This window comes from Alternaria novae-zelandiae, assembly GCF_023758075.1.
Source record: "Alternaria novae-zelandiae strain BMP 2774 chromosome Unknown scaffold_2, whole genome shotgun sequence".
NCBI lineage: Eukaryota > Fungi > Ascomycota > Dothideomycetes > Pleosporales > Pleosporaceae > Alternaria > Alternaria novae-zelandiae.
The window spans coordinates 1,621,868-1,643,778 of NW_026056962.1; the positions used below are offsets into that span (position 1 = coordinate 1,621,868).

A 21,911-nucleotide genomic window follows, 5' to 3' on the forward strand; every position below is an offset into this window, starting at 1 on the left:
AACAAACGCACCGACGCACATAATCCCCGTTGCAAGGCCAAAGCAAGTGCGAGAACAAAAAAGCACGCATGTCAAAACATCAAGACAAACCGACCCTTCTTTCCCTCTCTGGTCGGGAAATTTGTCGATACCCTCGGGGAGATCACGGGTCCGCACTCTCAGCCTCACGGCGACAGCGAAAGGGAAACGAGCAAGGACGGAGGAGGGGTGGTGAAACAAGAAGGGAGGCCGAAATCGCCGAAGTCTTTCCCCACCTTTTGCCGTACCCAGCCACTTGGACTACGGGCACCTCGGAGTCGGCTCTTTCATGAGGCAATTTCACGCATCAAAGTGCGGAGAAAAAAGGCGGTCAAGTTCGTCTGGGTCACTTTGGTTTCAATCTTGCCTTGGGTAACATTGCGCTGCGTTGTAGGTGCGTTTCAATCCCAATTCGCGTGACCTCGAGCCTTTCTCGAAAAGGGTGGTGATTAACTGGGTGATCGACGTAAAAGTATGGGGAGGGGGAGGGAGATGGTTCTTCATTGGTGGTAGTTGTACAGCGCTTTAATGGTGATGTGCAAGGCTGAGGCTGAAAATGTTGGGCTAGTGTGGCTAGGGGAGGCTGGGGCATCGCGAGGGCTCGCGTGACACACAACCATGTGCAATAACTGGTGCACAGAGCTTGAATAGCATGGTATATTGATGACGTTGGTGCTGTGGCTGTGGGGATAATGCTCGTGTTGGCGGTTAGTCACCAAGTTTGTAGGAGTAGTTGCAAGTCTGCTTCGAGTGTCACAGCAAACATATCATGTAATGTGACTGATTTTGATTGGCGGAGGTGGTAGATAGAGTAGCTAGAAAATGGGGGGTGCTTGTTGGCAGGGTGGCTACATGGCGACAGGCAAGAGGAGCACACATGGGGATAGGGAGCGGCAGGACAGGAACTAATGCCCTCAGGTAAAGGAATGGCTTGGACGAAATTACCGTCCGTAAACAAAGAACAAAGACAAGAGAGCGACCGTGGTGCTCTTGTGCGCCGGATGGAGTTATAAGTGACCCATTCAATTGCCCGGTATCTAACACCCCACAAACGCCCAGTTGAGGAAACAAGAAAAGGTTGGATATAACACAAGAGAGGTGAAAAGATTCTTCGGTGCAGCCGCCACAAATCTTTCTTTATCCTCGTCAAATGCTGGTCTGCACAACGGTATGGTGGTTCCGTCGTGTACTGAATAGTAACGGGCTAAATCGCAAGATGATTCTTACTCTCGTCGTCAAAGCGTGATTGCGCGCACCGTGGTGCGAGACATGGTAGTGAAGGAGATTAGGTAGTTGCGTAGTCAGGGTATGGAGGTGTTCGTCAGCGACGCCAGTCGTGAGAAAGGGTCGACGTGAAGAGCGCACGTGTTGCGCCAATTGCCCTGTTTGAGGCACTTATACGTTGGTAACCTAGTGGAGTGTCAGTGAGTGGCGTTTCGTCAGGCGGCATCGTGGATCGCATACCTTCAATATCCGCCTCGAGTAGTCCTCGTTGTCTGCAATACTGCCGTTGCTCTGCCTCCGGTCGACGAAGCTCGGGTCCAGACGCGAGTCGTTCATGGACGAGTTGCTGGTGTGTAGCTTGCCGCCGTTGACGAAAGCATTCACGTTCGCGGCATTGCGACGGTAGTCTTCTTCTGCTTGGTGCTGACGTCTCCGGCGGAGCAAGAACCATACACCGAACATGATCGAGGCAAGGGCTAGTATGCCGACGACTACGCCCACTGCGATGGCGATTGTGTTTGGTTTGCTGTCTTCTTCGGGCGCCGCAGATGGAGTGGCCGAAGCCTGGGCGGCACCGGTTGATGTCGGAGCAGCAGACGACGGCTTTGGTGCTACTGAGCTGCTGCTCTCTACTTCGGGCTCGTAAAAGTCGACTGGGTTCCTAGTTGTTCCGGTGAGAACGACCCATAATTTGTCCTTTCCACCACCTAAGCGCTGTCAGTCGGGAGCGAAATAAGGGAAGGTTGTCAGCTTACAGGTCCATGTCTTGTCGCCGCTACACGTGGTGCCACATGTCTCGTTCTTGATCTGCCACTCTTTGGCGGGAATCTCGTCACCACACCAGCATTCCTCGCCGTTCGACAGACCCATAACGGGCTTGTTCTGCTCAATGCAAACGAGTTGACAGTTACCAGGCGACTGGAAGTTGAAAGAGCCGTGGTTCTCGAGTGGGATTCCGGTCTCGAAGCAACCGATGCTCACCATGGCACTTGCTCCTAGGGTCTTTGTTGGTGTGGTGATAGGGTCCGTGACGGTCGCCCATGTTGGCGTCGGCTTCTCTTCCGCGGCGGCCATCATGACCATCGAGGCCGCGGCCAGGGCGGAGGCGAGTCTGATGTAGACCATTGTGGTGATGTGCTTGGTTAGTTAGTGGTGCGCGTCGGTCGGCGGTGACAGCGTGTCGCACGGAGGGCTATATGCAGAGGCGTCGACACATGCAAGGCCCTGTGGGCGTGGATGGGTCGGGCGGTCCGAGTCGGCGGCGGTGGTGATGGTGGTGAGAGAGCGAGCTGTTGGGGTTCGGCGTGGATGTAAGGCTGAGTGGATATGGGGATGGCGGCGGAGATGGAGTCGTCGACAGGCGCGATGGACTGGGACTGGAGGCTCGATCAACGATGCCCAGGGCCGTCTGGTGGTGTTGAAACGGGGGGCGTCGTGGCAGAAGTCGAGGCGATGAAACTTGTCGGCTGCCCCTTGGAGAGAACCCCCGGTGAGTGACGCAAAAGGAATGAATCGACGGGAGATGGGTTCTGGGTAAAGAGAGTGTAGTGATGCGATAAAACGATTGTGGGTGTCGACGATTGACAACGTGAAGCAGACAAACGAGAGGAGGCTCGGGCCCTGAGAGTGGATCGCAGTGAAGAGAGGACAGGAGAGTGCGCCCCAGTTAGGACAGGCAGGCATGCAGCCAGGAGCAGGAGCCAGCCTTGGCAATTAGCCTGTGCCTGCGTCTGACTGCCGCCATCTTTAGCCCACCCGCCCTGTAACTTTGGACAGCGCATGCGTCTAAATTGCAGCGCGCCCTCCAGCTCCCCTCGCATCTCCTGCGCCAAAGTCTATCGTCGCGGTCTTCACACCTGCCTTCACGGCATGCATACCGGGCCTCGTGTGCGCGACAGCCTGTCACGACGTCGGCCCAGCTGGGCAAGGCGCCGGCCCACTAGTGCCAGGAACAGCGCCGCCATTGGCCGCACGGCGTTTCATGCTTGCCGGGGGGCGGCAGGGGTGGTCGCAGGCTAACCCAGGACCGCGCGGTCAGGCACTAAAGCGACTCAAGCGCTCGGCCAGAGGGTGTCGCTGACGTTGCGATACTCAGGACGCGCACGATGCTTTTTTGCGATGGATGCCAGGTCGAGAACGTTCTCGCGCTCCACTACTGCGCTGTTGGGACTGCCTACCATCGTGGAAGGCGGGAGTGGGACGCGGCCACGGTCGAGTCGCGTCTCCCATGTGGAATCTCATTTAACTAACATCCGGAATCTGGAGCATGGAAGCCGTTGTCCGCTCTATCCGAAATGCGAACACCACAGTCTAGACATGCGCGGCCCGACACAATCGCGATGAAAGTTTAAAAATGTGAGGTGAGCATAGCGGAGGTTGCAACCACTCTGGCCCGAGAAAAAGCAACATGCACGACATCTGCATCGTGATTAAGCGGCCAGTATCTCAACAGTGACCGTTGTGCCTCTCCATACAGCGCCACATACACAGAACCTCCAACGGCTGAGTTAGACACATGTCAAAATGCTTGGGTGACCTGAGACACGAGCGGGACGCAGCCGCATCGTGCAAGCTCGTCCTAAGATTCATGCTCGTGTCAAGATTCCCCAGGTTTGTAGCAAGTCGCGCCAAGTCGCCGCCGGACTGCAGTGCTACCGGATTCCAAGGCCCCTCCGATTTCGTGATAATGCGCTTAGTCACCCGTGTCACGTGCATCTCCCACTTCCCGATCGGGACGCGTGCTCAGCATCGAACCAAGCTTCACCAGGGCCTCCGATGACCAGCCACGCTTAATGCGCCGTCCGCCCGTTGCCTGTCGCCGAGCAGTGCAATCGCTCCAGTCTTCTTCCTCCCAGCACATATGGATCTCTGACGACCTCCTCACCGGCGCCCTCAATCGATTTTTCCCCAGTTCGTGCCCGCAACAGAAGCGCCATGGCAGCCACGTTCCGGGGCCATTGGAGGCCAGGAGGAGGGCAGCAAAGCGCCGAATGACTGTCTCAGCGGGCTTCTACCCTCAGGGAAACTTTGCGCCACTGTTCAATCTCGGTGCGCTTTTTGGCTTCCGCAAAGATGACCCGCCCACTTGGAGATACGAAGCACCATCTTTACAACCCCATGCAGAGCCATTGACTTCGCGTACGTTGCGCAGCGCATTCTCCACATACACTCAGCTAATATCGACAGCAGCTCAGCATGTTCCAAGTTTGCCAATAACGCAACCCGACCGTACATCCACGGAGCACGCAGCTTCGACGACTACCGCTTCTGCATTCGGTGCCCCATACCCTTTCTCGCAGAACACTTCGCAAGATAAACCGCAGAAACATCTGAGCAGACCAGGGGAATGCACAGTCGATGCGCTGGATCCTGAGGCGCATTTTGACGACTTCAAGACAAAGATCGCAAACGCTGGAACTATGTCCAGTACCGAACGCGGCCGATTACTACATCAGAGCTGGATATCATGTCGCCCAGCCACCAATATCGATTGGGTCTACAACGTCATGGTAGTCAAGCATCTGACCGAAAACCGCTGGGATCACACGCGCATCCTTTCCGGCCTTAAGTTTTTCAATCTACCTCCCACGTACACACCCGAGAGTCTCGACCTCCTCAAGTGTCTGGAAACGTCTGGCGCGTATCTACCGCATGCCTCCCGTGTCCACCGCCGCGTATATTCCAAGATGATAGAAGCCGCTACATCAGCTGCAGATTCAACAAGCTCATTACAGGATACCCAACTACTCACACTGATCCGGTCAGCCCTTCGCAGCTGTTCCTACGTTACTGAAGCCGGCCAAAGTGCTGTAGGCGATCTTTGCTTACTTGCGGACAAGATCGAGGCTTCGAACTTGCGAAACGCGATACGTTCTCTGCTGGCCGATTTCGACAACGCAGAACAAGTCATCGTGTCGATGATTGCACGCGCTTCTCACAATTATCTCCACGCTGTCGAGGAAATACTTTTCTTCCTGCCTGAAGAACGACTCCAGTCGCTAGTTTCATCGGTGACTCTGTCCCTCATACAAGGCGTCAGGAAGACACGATTGTCGGCTGAGACGTACTGGCACCGTGCGCGTGCGTGGATGACAGTCCTTGGAAACCTTGACGCCCGATTCGATGCAACCCGTTCCAATAGCACCTACACACAAATCGCCTTCACCGAGGTGGCTGCGGATGTATTCAAGAGCGAACGTACGGGTACTAAGCGGCCACTTCTATTACTCTATGCTCTCGCGTTCCGTACGGCACAGCAGCCAGGCTATGGTGTGTACAAGGACAGTTGGTTACAGTGCGTACACGCCTACGCGGCCTCTGCACTGGAGCAGCAAGGCATACTGAGAATGGAAGACGAAGTGATAAAGGTCTTTAAGCGCATGCGGAAGGCTTCCATTCAATATGGGCCGATGATGAGTATGGCTGTCCATACGTTCACATCCCACGCCAGCCTTCGGTCTCTGCGCCGATTTCAATACCTTGTACAAAAGTATCGATTTCCACTACATAACATAGAGGCCATACAAACCCGTCTCGCCGCTGAGTTGCCCACTCTCCGACAGCAACCAAACCTGCAGACAGTCCAGGAGCGCGAACAGCACGCCTCCACATTACGTGCATGCCAATACATCTCCGATTCTCTTAACAAATTCGCCGGACCAGCGATCTCGACTACGCTTGTCAGCGATCAAGAAGAGATGGAAACTCTACAGGCCCGTCGGGAATTTGTCGCAATTCTGGACCGCGCCTCGGACTACCATGCGCTGCCGCCAGCCTACGCCAACCTCACTGCTGACATACCGTTCTCTCAGCGCACGGCGCTTGTCCATCAATTAGCTCATCATTACTCTATCGCTACTACCCGTTCACATAACGCAACCATGCGCTCCATCTACCAACTATACAACTATCTTGAGTCGCATTCCCTGCCAATTGGTCCTCTGTTTACCAAAGCTGTAGTCCGAGCTGCTATTATCCGGCCCATGATGGAGCACAGGTTCGTCAGTGCAAGGAGATTGATTTGGGTGTGCCATGTCGTTGCCAGGGTTGAAGGTGAAAAAGTAGCAAGGCAGATTGAAGGTGCTTTTCATCGCTGGAGAGGTGACCTGATCAAGCATGCTAAGGAGGTTCATGATGCTGCTGGTGGTGATCGGGGTGCGAAGGCCAATGTGGGAAGGTTAAAACAGTTGAATCTATTGGGATCCAAAGAGGATTAGAACCTGTTGTGGAATAAAAGCCTAGTTGATTACATATACCCCGTAGAAAGCACGTTGTTACAGACGACGGAGATGCGCTTGGTGCTTCTGGCGGCATCCAACGCGAAACTACACAGTTATGTCCTGTGCACTTGGATTTGACGAAGATCAGACTTCGGCTTAGATAATGAAAGTAGCCATTTAGTTAGTGTAGGAAGCACATCGTTGGAGGTTGGCTGCTGATGCTCACGAGATCAAAACCTTGGAAATATGCCCCACTTCGTCATGACTTTCATTGGGCCACTATTCTCCCCTCCTCCCATCCTTCATTGTCGCGCTGATCAACGCTGAGTACGACAACATCCTATGCAGATATCATGCGATGCGCTGAGTACTAATCTTTGAAGTCAGAGGTTTCGTATTTCCGCTTGCACCGACGTCATCTGACTGGCCTTGGAACACATCCTCACGAACAACGCATTCGACTTGGATCATGCCTGTAATGCGCAAAAGCACGAAGACATCAACTTTCGGGACTTCTTTCTGGTGATATTATATTGATCGTCATCGGATTGTCGTCATCGCTCGATACATAGCAGTCTTTCCCCCACGCAAACGCGACATCAACTGCATCAGAGTGCCCAATTTACAGCATTTAGACAGCGACTCTCACAGTTGAAGCGATCGGCTAGCGCCCTGTGTCGATATGAACCGAACTATATCCCCACCTAGGCCTACTATTGAACAACTACGACATGTCGTCAACAACTACCCCATCATCGACAATCACGCCCACAACCTCATCTTACCTCACCAAGCCGATACAATTCCCTTTGAAACCATAACCACGGAAGCTCAAGGAAGAGCTTTGCGAGACACCTTCAAATCACTGCCCCATTTACGAGCCGCCAAACAGCTACGCCGACTTTACGAATGTGGTGAGGACGCGGACTGGGAGGACATTCTGGAACAGAGGGTTGAGTGGATCCGGAGCAACTCCGAACGATTGCATCAACGATGCTTCGAAAATGTGCACGCACTCCTCATCGATGATGGACTCGCTGGGCCGGAGAAAGTCTTCCCTTACGACGACCATGATCGTTGGACCCAGGCACCCAGTAAGCGCATTGTGCGCATCGAGACGGTCGCTGAGCGCTTGATGGAGAATCTTGTACGAGATGCATCAGAAGACGATCTGGGAAAGACCAAGTTTCTACCGCAGGTCTGGACGAATTTTACTGAAGACTTCGAGCGCGAGATTCAAGACGCGGTTGAAGATGACAACGTTGCTGGATTCAAATCTGTCATCTGTTACCGAACGGGTCTTGATATCGAACCGGAGTATGAAGAAGCTGCGAAGACAGTTGGACACCCTTTCGAGCGCTACGTCAAGAGTTGCATTCGCAAACGCAACTACCGTATCGAAAAGAAGCACCTGAACGACTATCTTGTGTTGCGCACACTGGAGATCCTGTCCGAGCAGTTGCCACATGGTGATTCTCTTGCGAAGCCATTTCAGCTACATACTGGCCTGGGAGACAATGATATTAGCCTCCTTGAGTCAAACCCAGCCTTCCTGCAGCCATTGATCGAGAACTACCCCCAGGTGCCGTTCGTACTCCTTCATTCAGCGTATCCATATACGCGCGAAGCGGGCTACCTCGCAACCGTATATCGACATGTGTACCTGGACATCGGCGAGGTCTTTCCAATGGTCAGTAGAGATGGTCAGACCGCGATCTTGCGTCAAGCCATGGAGCTTGTCCCTGGCAGCAAGCTGTTATATTCATCTGATGGCCATTGGTTCCCTGAGACATTTTGGCTTGCCAATCTGCAGTTTCGCGAAGTTTGGTTCCAGGTGAGTTCGCTGGGATGACGAAACGCCTATTCCTGTAGGCTAACAATTGCAGCTACTCAGCGAGTATATCCAAAAAGGCGACATAACCCCACACCAAGCTATTGGCATGACGAAAGATATCATGTTCAACAACTCCAACGTACTGTATGATCTGCGCTACGAGGCTATATTCGATGAGACAGTACAAGCGGATCCAAAACAACTTACCTACAACCCAAAGCCTGCTGCGGCTTCACCTTATCAGTCTCCAGCAGTGACACCAGCCCCTGCTATGAGTATCCCCAACCGATTCTCAGCTTCCAACACACCAGCCAGTCGGTCAGTCTCTCCGTACACGCAGCCGGCGTTCCCTCCACCGCCAAAGGTGCCGCACGTATACGACGTTCAGCTGTTCGAAGACTTTAGAGAAAGAAACCCTGCAGTAAAGTTCATCTACGTGCAATGGCTTGATTACATGGCTACGATCCGTAGTCGTATTGTTCCCGTCAAGGAATTTACACGCATGATAATCGAAGGAGAACGCATTGGCATATCACAGGGAAACATGGGAACTCTTCAGAACGATCGCCTTACCCCAGTTGTAAACACCACGGGCCAAGTCTACGTCGAACCCGATCTACGTTCCCTCCGTGTAACCCACAACAAAGACCCCCTTCCCGCTGCAACAGTACTCAGCTACTGGCGCACAGAAGACGGATCTGCCCTTCCAGAAGACCCACGAAACAACCTGGAAACGCTAATCAACGATCTCCAATACAACTACGCGACATCCCTTCTCATCGGCTTCGAAATAGAAGTCACATTCCTCTCGCGAAACCCCCCTTCCACTTCCACCAACCCTTTCCAAACTGAGCCCTACTCACCCTTGACCAAGACCCATGCGTGGGGAACCCTTACACCGGAACAATGGCTGCAACTCCCCTTCCTCAGCGAAATCGTCCTTGCACTCGAGGAAATGGGCATCGAAGTGCAACAATTCCATGCTGAATCCGGACCGGGACAGTACGAATTCGTACTTCCGCCTCATCCTCCTCTACTCGCTATCGACACGCTTATCCAGGCCAGACAGGTCATTGCTCAGATAGCTAGTCTGCATGGACTGCGCGCCACGTTGCACCCTAAGCCTTTCGAGGGTATGGGCACGGCTGCCCACGCGCATGTTAGTTTGCATCCGCCAGAGAGGGACATGCAGTTCTTCGTCGGAGGCGTGTTGAAGCATCTCCCTGCTATTTGTGCGTTCACCATGCCGGAAGAAGTTAGCTATGGACGTGTAGCAGACAACTCTTGGACAGGCGGATCATGGGTAAATCACCTTTTCTCACTCTCAAAACTACATACACACATACTAACATGCGTACACAGGTAGCATGGGGCACCCAAAACCGCGAAACACCACTCCGGCGCATCTCCCCCGGCCGCTGGGAACTCCGCTGTGTCGACGGTCTCGCAAACATGTACTTCGCCCTTTCTGCCGTTCTCGCCGCCGGCCTCCTCGGTCTCGCTGCAAACGACCTCATCTTCCCGGAACAGGACATTCAGGCCAATCCTGCGACTATGGATGAGCAGATGCGCGCTGCGGTTGGTATGACGAAGAAAATGCCTAGAAGCATGAAGGAGGCTGTGGAGGCACTGAGAGAAGACGGCCCGCTTAATGAGGCGTTGGATCAGAAGTTTGTGAGGGCGTATCTGGAGATGAAGCGTGAGGAAGCGAAGATGTTGGGGGAGATGGGGGAGATTGAGCGGAGGGCGTTTCTGGTGGAGAGATATTGATGGCTAGTTCGTAGTTGACCACGTGTGTTTGATATGCAATTGATGTTCTTTGCTTTGTATGTTGTGGCGTCCTAGACCAGTTCAAAACGTTAGCCTCGGGCTTGAACGGTGCGAGTGAATGGTTAATGTTAGAAGATGTCCTACCGCGATATGAACTTTTGTCAAACACATTGTTGCTTCACTTTATCTTACTTGGGCAATTTATCAATTTAGTCGCCATGGCAGGCTATAAGCTACACAAGTGAGTTTCGAAGAAGATTGAGTAAGGGTGTCTTGGAATAGTTTAAGTTTTATGGTTGAGACAGAGTAAGATGACTCTATGCTGCATTGCGTGTCGATGCTCAAGTATTCACGTTGGCATTTCGGAGATGCAGATTCGTCGAACTTTGTGGAGGACTACTTCTCTGCTACCACCTAGGTTACACAAGGCGCCCTTATTGCACAACATTACATGCATTCACAATTGAAGACTTAGCATACTTAGACAATTCAAGGTCTCGTTTCATTGCGCACCATACATACAACAGTATAGCAAAACTATTAGAATTTCACCTAAGCCAAAGAAAACCACACTACTCTTCCAGGCCACGCGTCCAAGACCGTGCCGGTAAACCCAAGGGGAATAAGCGCAAACCCACGCAAACTATGCAGGATAAATACAAAGTTGACCGATATCTTACAACAGGATCATAGCCATGCCTGAGGCAACGGCAGCAACAACGTACAGACCCATGCCGAAAGCACCGTTGGTGAATTGAGGAGCGGACAGACCGGCGGCAGCACTGCCGGAGCCAGATGCGTCACCAGAGCTGGAAGCACCGGTAGCCTTGGCAGCAGCGCCCTTGACAGAGCCAGTGCCGTCAACACCAGCGTCCTTGAGAAGGGAAGAGCAGCCGGAAGCGGTCGGGCTGGCAACAGCCTTCTTGGAAGTAGCCTGACCCTTGAAGTCGCAGCCATCGCTGACCTTCTTAGCGTAGGCGTTGAGAGCGAAAGAGAGCTGCTCGCGGCTGGAGCACATGCCGTAGACACCGTAGGGGCCGGCAGTGGCGTTCTTGTTGATACCCTGGCAGTACTCGCCGTCCTTCTCACCGCAGATGAAGCCGAACATCTTGCCGAAGTCGTCCTCCTCGGTGTCATCGGCGACTTGGCAGCTGAGAGTCTCCATCATGCACGAGCAGAGGTTGGCGTTGGCGACCGGTGGGAGGGGGTCAGACTCGGCCTCCCACTTGCCAGAAGTGACCTTGGGGCACGAGGCAGCGGCGGTGTTGCTGGGCTTGTACTCGGACATCTTGACACCGACGGGGGTGGCCTTGGCGATCTGCTTGGACAGGTTGTCAAAGTCGTCGTTGGTCTCGACCTTGCCGCCCTTGATGGAAGCGAGACCTGGGAAATGTTAGAGGCGATTCCAAGGGTCGAAATATGGGAAACTTACCGAACTTGTTCTCCTCCTCGAAGTACATGTAGACGATACCTCCAGACCAGACACCAGTCATTTGCTTGCCGTAGAGAGCACCGACTTCAGTGAACTTGCGGGGGCGGGGAGTGTTGCAACCGTACTCAGCGAAGAAGACGGGAACGTTGTACTTCTCAAAGTTCTTGGTCTGGACATCGAAACCGGACTCGGTGAAGGAGGAGTCACCGCACCACGAGTAGATGTTGTAACCCCAGAAGTCAATAGCGCTGTCGGCGTCGCCGCAGTCGAAGTAGTTGGCCATGTTCTCACGGATGTCGGCATCGTCGTTGGTGGCGTATCCGACACCAATCTCACGGTAGTTCTTGCTCTTGATGTAGGCCTTGGTGTCACGGACAGCTGCCTTGACGAAAGCGCTAGCAACGGTGTTGTTGGGCTGGTTGCTGACCTCGTTTCCGGCGAAGAAACCGAGAGTGTTGTCGTACTTCATCATCTCGTCAACGACGCTGGTGTAGCGCTCGTATAGCTCGACAGTCCAGCCGGGGTCGTCACGGTTGATCGACAAGCCTGGCTCGGACAGATCGGCTACCACGTAGATGCCGGCATCGGCAAGCTGGGTCATGCAGTCCTCATGGTCCTTCTTGGGATCAATGGCGTACACACGGATAGTGTTGGTCTGGAGCTTCTTGAGCTGCTCAATGTCACGCTTGCATGCTGACGAGTCGGCAAGAGGGTCGGTGATGTCAAGGTCGTCGGTCGAGGCAGCTGTGGAGTTGGAGTTGATTTCTTGCTGGTATGCGACACCCTTCATGAAACTGAGCGATTGTTAGCTTGGCTTTGCTTGACTTTTCTTGAGTTCTTGGGTCTCTTACAATTGTTCACCACTGTTCTTTTGGAAAAACTTCTGGCCCTAGGCATTGTTAGACACGCCAGTCGCACCTGTCGCACGACATCATACCTTGATGACAATGGGGTCAACGGCGGCTTGAACGCCCGCGAGTAGGGCCGCAGTAGCGAAGACTCCGCGCATCTTGGTAGTAATAGTATAAGACGAGTTCCAAGAGTAGTGGTGGTGTTGGCGAGAGCTTGGGTTGAATCGCCGAGAGTTGTGTTTAAAGGGTGTAGAGAATGTGTTTAGGAAGGAACAATGAGATGAAGGAGTGTGGCGCAACAGCGAATGAGGCTGTATGCGAAAAATGAATTATTCAAGGACGTAAAGACGGACTGGTAAAACAGAAAAGTGAGTGTAGAAACGACTCTGAGGCACAACGAGTGAAGAAATGTAGGGTCAATCAAGCATTCCAAGAGGGATCAGCGAGGGTTCACCTGTGCCCCTGATACTAGGCTTGTTTCGCATTCATGACCCGAGCGCCTTCGAGACCATCATCTATTCTTCTATTGCACCAACACCGCAGGTAATATGAATGTTGGATGTTGGAGACTACACGTCCAGCTTCGCGGTATGGTAGTCAGCTTCTTTCACCAAGATATTACCAATGTTATTGTCGCATTTTGAGACTGTCAGCGCGGCTCGTAGTCAAGAGTCGCGATCTCGACGCGTACGTACACCCAATTTCGCACCCCACTAAGAGCCGCCTGAGCCCCACTGCGGATCATGTTGCTAAATTGAATGGCGTCTCTGCAGATGTCACGGTATGTGTCCCGAGCAGTCCCGGTGCGCCGTGTTGGATTATACGAGAGAAGGCGGGAAGTCGAGACTGTGGATCTTGGGGATGGATGTCGGCGATTGCGATGGTCGTCGACGCTGGAGTGCACAGCCTCGTGCAGCCTCGTGAAGCCCCGGGGTGACCGCGGCACTTTAGGTTCGGAGGCACACGACACGCAGTTTGTGCAGCTGAAACCGAGTGGTTGGTGTGGCGAAGTCGCTCGCGCCGTGAGGCGGCCAATGGATCATGATGCGTTCACAGGCAGATGCCGCTGACGCTGGTGTTCGCACGTCTGCGACTCGGCTCCAGACAGCCATTGGTCATCACACGGGAGGGGCATGGCGAGGCTTCAGGCCGGGAGCTGGCATGCCCGAGAGCGTTTGAGAGTAATGCTTGCATACAAAGATAGCTGGTCAAGGAGTGTGCGTAATTATGTATTGATGAAGCGGTTACGGGCTAAGAGAAGAGCATGTAGAGTTTGCATACAGACGTAATCATGATCAGACTTGCTACACTGGTGTCAGGACGACATAGACGCTCAGTAGCCGGCTCATTTGCCATAGTGTCGACGTTGGGAACCGGGCGGCCTAATATAGCTCACCAGCTGGGGCCCTGGTCGGTTGAATTGGGGTGCGGTGAGGGATTCCGTCATCATGCGATCGCTTTTGATTCATGCACGACTCAGGAGATTCACGCGCAACGAGACAGCGGCTTTTGGGAGGGAAGTAAACATGCAGGCGGCAAAAGGACTGGGGCATGTTGAGGTGCGGTGTGTTCGGGTGTGATCAGGCTCAACAGAAGCACTAGCAGCGACTGGCGGCCGTCAGCCCCCTTTGGATTGCGACACCAAGCACCGTTGGCCTTTGATGAGCTAGGGCTAGGGCGTTGCGGAAGCGCGCCACGTCGCGATTGGCCGTCAGATAAGAAACTTATCGTCGCTATCGCGGCCGGTCGAGCAGCGGGCGAAGCAGGCGGGACTGCCTTGGTCTGCCGGGTCGCTAGTCGTGGTTTGATCAGCGCGGGCCTCGCAACCGTGCAGAGCAGTCTTTGTTGGCCCATGGCTGCGAGCAGTCGTGACGTGAGCGAGGGCGACAGCAGCGGGGGAGCAGAGGCAAAAAGCGGTACTGCAGTCTCGAGCTGTCAGCCGAGTCACCCAGAGCGCGCTGCGTCGGCGCCGGGTGACGGCAAGCAGGGCGGTGGTGTCGTCTTTGTTGTTGGTGTATTCGGGAACCGGTAGTATCGATATGCAAGCAGATCGGAGATTCCATGGTAGCTGGTTTCCTGGCCAGCGCCGTGCGGCCTCGGCCAGAGCAGCGCGCAGAGGGCGCGCAGCAGATCGCAGCTCCTCTTGCTCGAGTGAGCGCAGCGGAGCAGCTTTGTAGTGTGCATACGTCCATGATCTCCGGTGCCTTTTTTAGAGGGGCGACTCAATATCGGGACGTGAATGCTAGCGAAGGGGACCCATGCGCAGCGTCTCTGACGGCGTTAGGCTAGCTTGGCGGTCGTGCCTTTCATTTTCAGGGGAAGCTGCTAAAAACCTCTTTGCCTGCCCTTCCGCATTCCACACTGTCGCTCACTCACCACCTTCTTCTTCACGTGTCCGTTTTCTTCTACATTGCCTCTCGTTTCATTGCGTTGAGGTTGTGTAGCTTGGACGACCCGCCCCGACTGCTCCCTCACCCGCCTTGAGGAGGAGAGCCGCTACCCGCCACTTCCACCCAGCCTAATTCCCACTTTCGCCCCAGCAGCAGACAAGCGCCGATTCGCCGCGCGTCTCTCCTGGCAACCACGACCGGCTGCATACTCAGCTTTCCACTCGCTACGCCCGACCACAACACCAGACGCTCTTGCACTGCAGCAGGCACGAGCAGCCCGCTGTGCTACTGAGACATTGCCGCCCCCGCGATAAACAGCGAGCCACTTCCACAACAACACACTCGTTCAACCACCCCATTTGCACCTAGTGCATCGACGTCAACCGTATCTCGCGGCAGCACGACTACGAGCAATTCGACTCTGCCGCTCCTAATGCCCATTGTTTGAGGTACGACCGCCCCTCTGACGCCCGCCGTTTCAGCATTGGCGGCCCCTCGCGCGACAGATATTGACAGCTCGCCTCGCAGATTTACATCCCACTCTAATAGCTTCCCACGATGTCCGGACATCCACAGGGAGGCCACTACGACGACGGCTACGGCCAGACTCAAGGCCACGCCCAGGGCCAGCCTCAGGGCCAGGACGCCTACTACCACGACGACCAGTACGGCCAGTATCACGACGACGCCCACGGCGCCCAGTACCCGCAGCAGGGCCAGCACACCGATTCCTACTATGACGAGCAGTGCGTATAGACCTTTAGCGATGTGCTCGATCGATTGCTAACAGCCATGCAGAGGTTACTATGACGGCCAGCAGGGCGGTCAATACCAACAAAACGGCTACTACGACGAGCGCGGCCAGCAGGGCTACCAAGACGAGTACTACAACGACCAGTACTACGACCAGGGTGGTGCCCAAGACGGCTACGCAGCCAACGGCCAGCAGCCCCGTCGCCGTCAGCACGACTCCGAGGAAGACTCTGAAACTTTCAGCGACTTCACCATGCGTTCCGACATGGCTCGTGCCACCGACATGGACTACTACGGTCGCGGGGACGAGAGGTACAACAGCTACGCCGAGGGTAACCGCGGCTACCGCCCTCCTTCGTCTCAAGTCTCATATGGTGGCAACCGCTCGTCTGGTGCTTCGACGCCAATCTACGGCATGGACTACTCCAATGCCCTTCCCGCTGGACAGCGCTCTCGCGAGCCTTACCCGGCGTGGACTGCTGAAGCCCAGATTCCCTGCACCAAGGAGGAGATTGAGGACATCTTTCTCGACTTGACCGCTAAGTTCGGTTTCCAGCGTGACAGCATGCGCAACATGTACGACCACTTCATGACCCTGCTCGATTCGCGTGCGTCCCGCATGTCGCCCAACCAAGCGCTTCTGTCGCTGCACGCCGATTACATCGGTGGAGAGAACGCCAACTACCGTCGATGGTACTTCGCGGCTCATCTCGATCTGGATGATGCCGTTGGCTTCGCCAACATGAACCTCGGAAAGGCCAACCGCCGCACCCGCAAGGCTCGCAAGGCCGCCAAGAAGAAGGCCAGCGAGAACCCAGGCAACGAGCAAGAGACTCTCGACGCTTACGAGGGCGACAACAGTCTGGAGGCGGCTGAATACCGCTGGAAGACCCGCATGAACCGCATGTCGCAACACGACCGTGTTCGTCAAGTCGCCCTATACCTTCTCTGTTGGGGAGAGGCCAACCAGGTCCGTTTCATGCCTGAGTTGATGTGCTTCATCTTCAAGTGCGCCGACGACTGGCTAAACTCGCCTGCTGGACAAGCTCAGACAGAGCCAATCGAGGAGTTCACCTACCTCAACAATGTCATCACTCCGCTATACCAGTACTGCCGTGATCAAGGTTACGAGATCCAAGATGGCAAGTACGTCCGTCGCGAACGCGATCACGCAGCCATCATTGGATACGATGACATGAACCAACTGTTCTGGTACCCAGAGGGTCTCGAGCGCATCGTATTTGAGGACAAGTCTCGTCTTGTCGACATCCCACCGGCTGAGCGCTACGCAAAGTTGAAGGATGTCCTCTGGAAGAAGGTCTTCTTCAAGACATACTACGAGCGCCGTTCGTGGTTCCACATGGTTATCAACTTCAACCGTATCTGGGTCATTCATCTGACTTCCTTCTGGTTCTACACGGCTTTCAACTCGCAACCTCTCTACACCAAGGGTTACGAACAACAACGAGACCAGAAGCCCGAGAAGGCCGCTACCTTGTCCGTAGTTGCTCTCGGTGGTACCATTGCCTGCTTCATCCAGATCTTCGCTACTATCTGCGAGTGGTGCTACGTTCCTCGACGATGGGCTGGTGCTCAGCATCTTACGAAGCGTCTCTTGTTCCTTATCCTGTGCTTCGTCGTCAACATTGCCCCTAGTGTCTACATTCTTGGTATGGACAAGCGCACCGGTACTATCGCCAACGTTCTCGGTGGTGTTCAGTTCGCTATCGCTTTGGCCACCTTCGTGTTCTTCTCGCTCATGCCTATCGGAGGTTTGTTCGGCAGCTACCTGACACGCAACTCTCGCAAGTATGTTGCAAGTCAAACGTTCACTGCCAGCTACCCTCGCCTCGCCGGCAACGACATGTGGATGTCTTATGGCCTCTGGGTCTTGGTCTTCGCTGCCAAGCTTGCTGAGTCGTACTTCTTCCTGACTCTGTCGATCAAGGACCCTATTCGCATCCTGTCACACATGAAGAAGCCCTCTTGCCTTGGAGACGCCATCATTGGTAACATCCTCTGCAAGTACCAGCCTCGAATCTTGCTCGGTCTCATGTACTTCATGGACTTGATCTTGTTCTTCTTGGACTCTTACCTGTGGTACATCATTGCGAACATGTTGTTTTCCGTCTCTCGGTCTTTCTACTTGGGTGTCTCGATCTGGACACCATGGAGGAACATCTTCTCTCGTCTGCCCAAGCGTATCTACTCAAAGGTTCTCGCCACCACCGACATGGAGATCAAGTACAAGCCCAAGGTCCTCATTTCTCAGATTTGGAACGCTGTGGTCATCTCCATGTACCGCGAGCATCTCCTTGCGATCGACCACGTCCAGAAGTTGCTTTACCACCAGGTTCCTTCCGAGCAAGAGGGCAAGCGCACTCTGCGTGCTCCTACCTTCTTCGTGTCCCAGGAAGATCACTCCTTCAAGACTGAGTTTTTCCCTGCTCAGAGCGAAGCCGAACGCCGTATCTCTTTCTTCGCTCAGTCGCTGTCGACTCCCATTCCCGAGCCTCTACCAGTCGACAACATGCCCACATTCACAGTCTTGATTCCCCACTACGGTGAAAAGATTCTATTGTCTCTCCGTGAGATCATTCGCGAGGACGAGCCTTACTCTCGTGTCACTCTTCTTGAGTACCTCAAGCAGCTTCACCCTCACGAGTGGGACTGCTTTGTCAAGGACACCAAGATTCTTGCCGATGAGACCTCTCAATTCAATGGTGACGACGAAAAGGGCGAGAAGGACACCGCTAAGAGCAAGATTGACGATCTTCCTTTCTACTGCATTGGTTTCAAGTCCGCCGCGCCTGAATACACCCTCCGCACTCGTATCTGGGCTTCTCTTCGTTCGCAGACTCTTTACCGTACCATCTCTGGTTTCATGAACTACAGCCGCGCTATCAAGCTTCTCTACCGCGTAGAGAACCCTGAAGTCGTCCAAATGTTCGGTGGCAACTCTGACAAGCTTGAGCGTGAACTCGAGCGTATGGCTAGGCGCAAGTACAAGATCTGTGTATCTATGCAACGTTACGCCAAGTTCAGCAAGGAAGAACGCGAGAACACCGAGTTCCTCCTCCGTGCATACCCCGACCTTCAAATTGCCTATCTGGATGAGGAGCCTCCTATGAACGAGGGCGAGGAACCGCGTATCTACTCTGCTCTCATCGATGGTCACTCTGAGCTCATGGACAACGGCATGCGTCGTCCCAAGTTCCGCATTCAACTCTCCGGCAACCCAATTCTTGGTGATGGCAAGTCCGACAACCAGAACCACTCCATCATCTTCTACCGAGGAGAGTACATCCAGCTCATCGACGCCAACCAAGACAACTACCTTGAAGAGTGCCTGAAGATTCGCAGCGTCCTCGCTGAGTTCGAAGAGATGACCACTGACAATGTCTCACCTTACACTCCTGGCCTTCCCAGCTCCAACTTCAACCCTGTCGCCATTCTCGGAGCCCGTGAATACATTTTCTCCGAGAACATTGGTATCCTTGGTGACATCGCTGCCGGAAAGGAGCAGACGTTCGGTACTATGTTTGCTCGTACTTTGGCCCAGATCGGTGGTAAGCTCCATTACGGTCATCCTGATTTCCTCAACGGTATCTTCATGACAACACGTGGTGGTGTCTCCAAAGCGCAGAAGGGTCTCCATCTCAACGAGGATATTTACGCTGGTATGAACGCTCTTCTCCGCGGTGGTCGCATAAAGCACTGCGAGTACTACCAGTGTGGTAAGGGTCGTGATCTTGGTTTTGGTTCCGTCCTCAACTTCACCACCAAGATTGGTACAGGTATGGGAGAGCAGATGTTGTCTCGCGAGTACTACTACATGGGTACTCAACTTCCTCTCGACCGATTCCTGTCCTTCTACTACGCCCATCCCGGTTTCCACATCAACAACATGTTCATTATGTTGTCGGTCCAGTGCTTCATGTTCGTACTCATCCACCTCGGCGCGCTCAACCACGAGACGATTCTCTGCCACTTCAACAAGGACCTTCCCATCACCGATCCTCAGTGGCCCAACGGTTGCGCCAACTTGGTACCCGTATTCGACTGGGTCTCGCGTTGTATCGTTTCCATCTTCATCGTGTTCTTCATCTCTTTCGTTCCCCTTGTGGTCCAAGAGTTGACTGAGCGTGGTTTCTGGCGTGCCGCGACTCGTCTCGCAAAGCACTTCTCCTCCGGATCGCCCTTCTTCGAGGTTTTCGTCACTCAGATCTATGCCAACGCTCTCCACACCAACTTGTCCTATGGTGGTGCTCGTTACATTGGTACCGGACGTGGTTTCGCGACAGCTCGTATCCCCTTCGGTATCTTGTTCTCACGATTCGCCGGTCCTTCCATCTACATTGGAGCCCGTTCGTTGATGATGCTGCTGTTTGCCACCATCACAGTTTGGGGTCCATGGCTCATCTACTTCTGGGCATCCCTGTTGTCCCTGTGCTTGGCACCGTTCCTCTTCAACCCCCATCAATTCTCATGGGACGACTTCTTCATCGACTACAGGGAGTACCTTCGCTGGCTGTCTCGCGGAAACACCCGCTCGCACAGTGCCTCCTGGATCGGATACTGCCGTCTCTCGCGTACGCGTATCACTGGTTTCAAGCGCAAGGCTCTCGGTGACCCGTCCGCCAAACTTTCCGGTGATGTCCCTCGTGCTCACTTCACGAACATCTTCATGAGCGAGGTATTCGGACCCCTTGTCTTGGTCGCCATTACCATCATCCCCTACTTGTTCATCAACGCTCAGACTGGTGTCAATGACAACCGCCACAAGGAAGATGAAAAGACAGACCTGAAGGATCCCGAGGCGTCCGGTGCTCTGGTCCGTATCGGACTCATTGCATTCGGTCCCATCGCCATCAACGCTGGTGCTCTTCTGGGCTTCTTCGCTTTGGCTTGTTGCGCGGGTCCTCTGCTCAGCATGTGCTGCAAGAAATTCGGTGCCGTTCTGGCTGCTATTGCGCACGCCATTGCTGTTCTCGTCCTCCTCATCTTCTTTGTTGTTCTCATGTTCCTTGAGGGCTTCAGCTTCCCCAGAGCTTTGTCTGGTATGATCGCCGTCGTCGCTATCCAGCGATTCTTCTTCAAGCTGATCATCACGCTTGCTCTCACTCGTGAGTTCAAGGCCGACACCGCCAACATTGCCTGGTGGACCGGAAAGTGGTACACTATGGGATGGCACACAATCTCTCAGCCTGGTCGTGAATTCCTCTGCAAGATCACAGAGTTGGGCATGTTCGCCGCCGACTTCATTCTCGGCCACGTGCTCCTCTTCTTCATGCTTCCGATCTTGTTGATCCCATACGCCGACAAGGGTCACTCTGTCATGCTGTTCTGGCTGCGACCTAGGTATGTTCCCTCATTACTCGTTCAATTGACATCCGCTAACACGTAACAGTCGTCAAATTCGTCCTCCGATCTACTCGCTCAAGCAGACCAAGCTTCGCAAGCGTCGTGTCATCCGCTACGCTATCCTGTACTTTGTCCTCCTAGTCGTCTTCTTGTGCTTGATCGTTGGCCCAATCGTCGCCGGCAAGTACATCAAGCTGGACGTCGGCCTGCCTCTGTCAATCTTGCAGCCTACTGGATACAGCAACAACGACACCACAAACACCCCTACCGGATCATGTGTCAACGGCATGAAGTGTCCATTATGGAACGATGGTGCTGCCACAGGTGGAGGTGATGCCGGTGGTGCCGCTGCGACCGACGATGCCGCTCGCCGATTCCGTCGGTACATGGCATACTAAAAGCACATAGCGCGAATCGTTGTTTACTGCTTTCGCAGCCTGCATTGTACAATATTGGCAAATCATGAGCGTGGCGACATGGCTTGGTCCCATAATGATTGTAATATCCACTACAGCATTTCCTTCGTTTTAGGCGTTCTACGGCGGGCTACATCGACCTGCTTTCTCTCTTTCTGAACACATTGGTGTCCGCCTATGGCGCGGACTTGACTGCACATACACACGAAGGGGCTGTTTTGGTTCATCATGGAAGGCGAATATGTTAGAAAGTGAATTCATTACATAGATATATTGATGTCTTAACAACTACGACCTTCTTTCCTGTGACTTTATGCTCTCGTGCATCCCTCAATGTCGTCGTTCCCGTATCGTAGGCCAAATCCACGTTGCTCAAGGTAACCGCCTTGGTCACTGTTTTTTACCGTCGCTACTCTGGCCAAGCGAAGTACAGGGCCTCTTCCACTTTGCACAGGTCCAACTTCGTCCTTTGAATGAACCTTACATTTCATCGTTACATCTACGTAAGAAGTTGCTCTTCTCGGGTAGACACCGTGTTTGTTAGCGATCAGTCATAGAGGGCATGGTAGGCTGAGTTCAGGCTCATCGACAAGTTCGGAATCATTGACGGGACATGCCTTACCTGCGTGAAGTCACGTTG

The 21,911-nt window shown here is 53.9% G+C and overlaps 5 protein-coding genes across 5 annotated transcripts; 3 read left to right on the forward strand and 2 right to left on the reverse strand.

The window, feature by feature from the left end:
• Window positions 1-1,413: 1,413 nt before the first annotated feature.
• Window positions 1,414-2,367, reverse strand: J4E88_001567 (uncharacterized protein; the record flags this gene model as incomplete). Its single annotated transcript, XM_049395236.1, has 3 exons — window positions 1,414-1,428; window positions 1,483-1,949; window positions 1,998-2,367. 3 exons carry the CDS (start codon window positions 2,365-2,367, stop codon window positions 1,414-1,416), a joined length of 852 nt encoding a protein of 283 aa, XP_049259100.1.
• A 1,667-nt stretch (window positions 2,368-4,034) lies between these two features.
• On the forward strand, window positions 4,035-6,458 carry J4E88_001568 (uncharacterized protein; the record flags this gene model as incomplete). Its single annotated transcript, XM_049395237.1, has 1 exon — window positions 4,035-6,458. One exon carries the CDS (start codon window positions 4,035-4,037, stop codon window positions 6,456-6,458), a length of 2,424 nt encoding a protein of 807 aa, XP_049259101.1.
• A 685-nt stretch (window positions 6,459-7,143) lies between these two features.
• J4E88_001569 (uncharacterized protein) lies at window positions 7,144-10,065 on the forward strand (the record flags this gene model as incomplete). The annotated part of the gene is made up of 3 exons (XM_049395238.1): window positions 7,144-8,295; window positions 8,348-9,598; window positions 9,658-10,065. The coding sequence occupies 3 exons, from the start codon at window positions 7,144-7,146 to the stop codon at window positions 10,063-10,065; spliced, it is 2,811 nt and encodes a 936-aa protein (XP_049259102.1).
• A 676-nt stretch (window positions 10,066-10,741) lies between these two features.
• J4E88_001570 (uncharacterized protein) lies at window positions 10,742-12,506 on the reverse strand (the record flags this gene model as incomplete). The annotated part of the gene is made up of 4 exons (XM_049395239.1): window positions 10,742-11,448; window positions 11,498-12,291; window positions 12,349-12,386; window positions 12,435-12,506. The coding sequence occupies 4 exons, from the start codon at window positions 12,504-12,506 to the stop codon at window positions 10,742-10,744; spliced, it is 1,611 nt and encodes a 536-aa protein (XP_049259103.1).
• A 2,790-nt stretch (window positions 12,507-15,296) lies between these two features.
• J4E88_001571 (uncharacterized protein) lies at window positions 15,297-21,253 on the forward strand (the record flags this gene model as incomplete). The annotated part of the gene is made up of 3 exons (XM_049395240.1): window positions 15,297-15,484; window positions 15,537-20,852; window positions 20,902-21,253. 3 exons carry the CDS (start codon window positions 15,297-15,299, stop codon window positions 21,251-21,253), a joined length of 5,856 nt encoding a protein of 1,951 aa, XP_049259104.1.
• Between the last annotated feature and the right edge of the window lie 658 nt (window positions 21,254-21,911).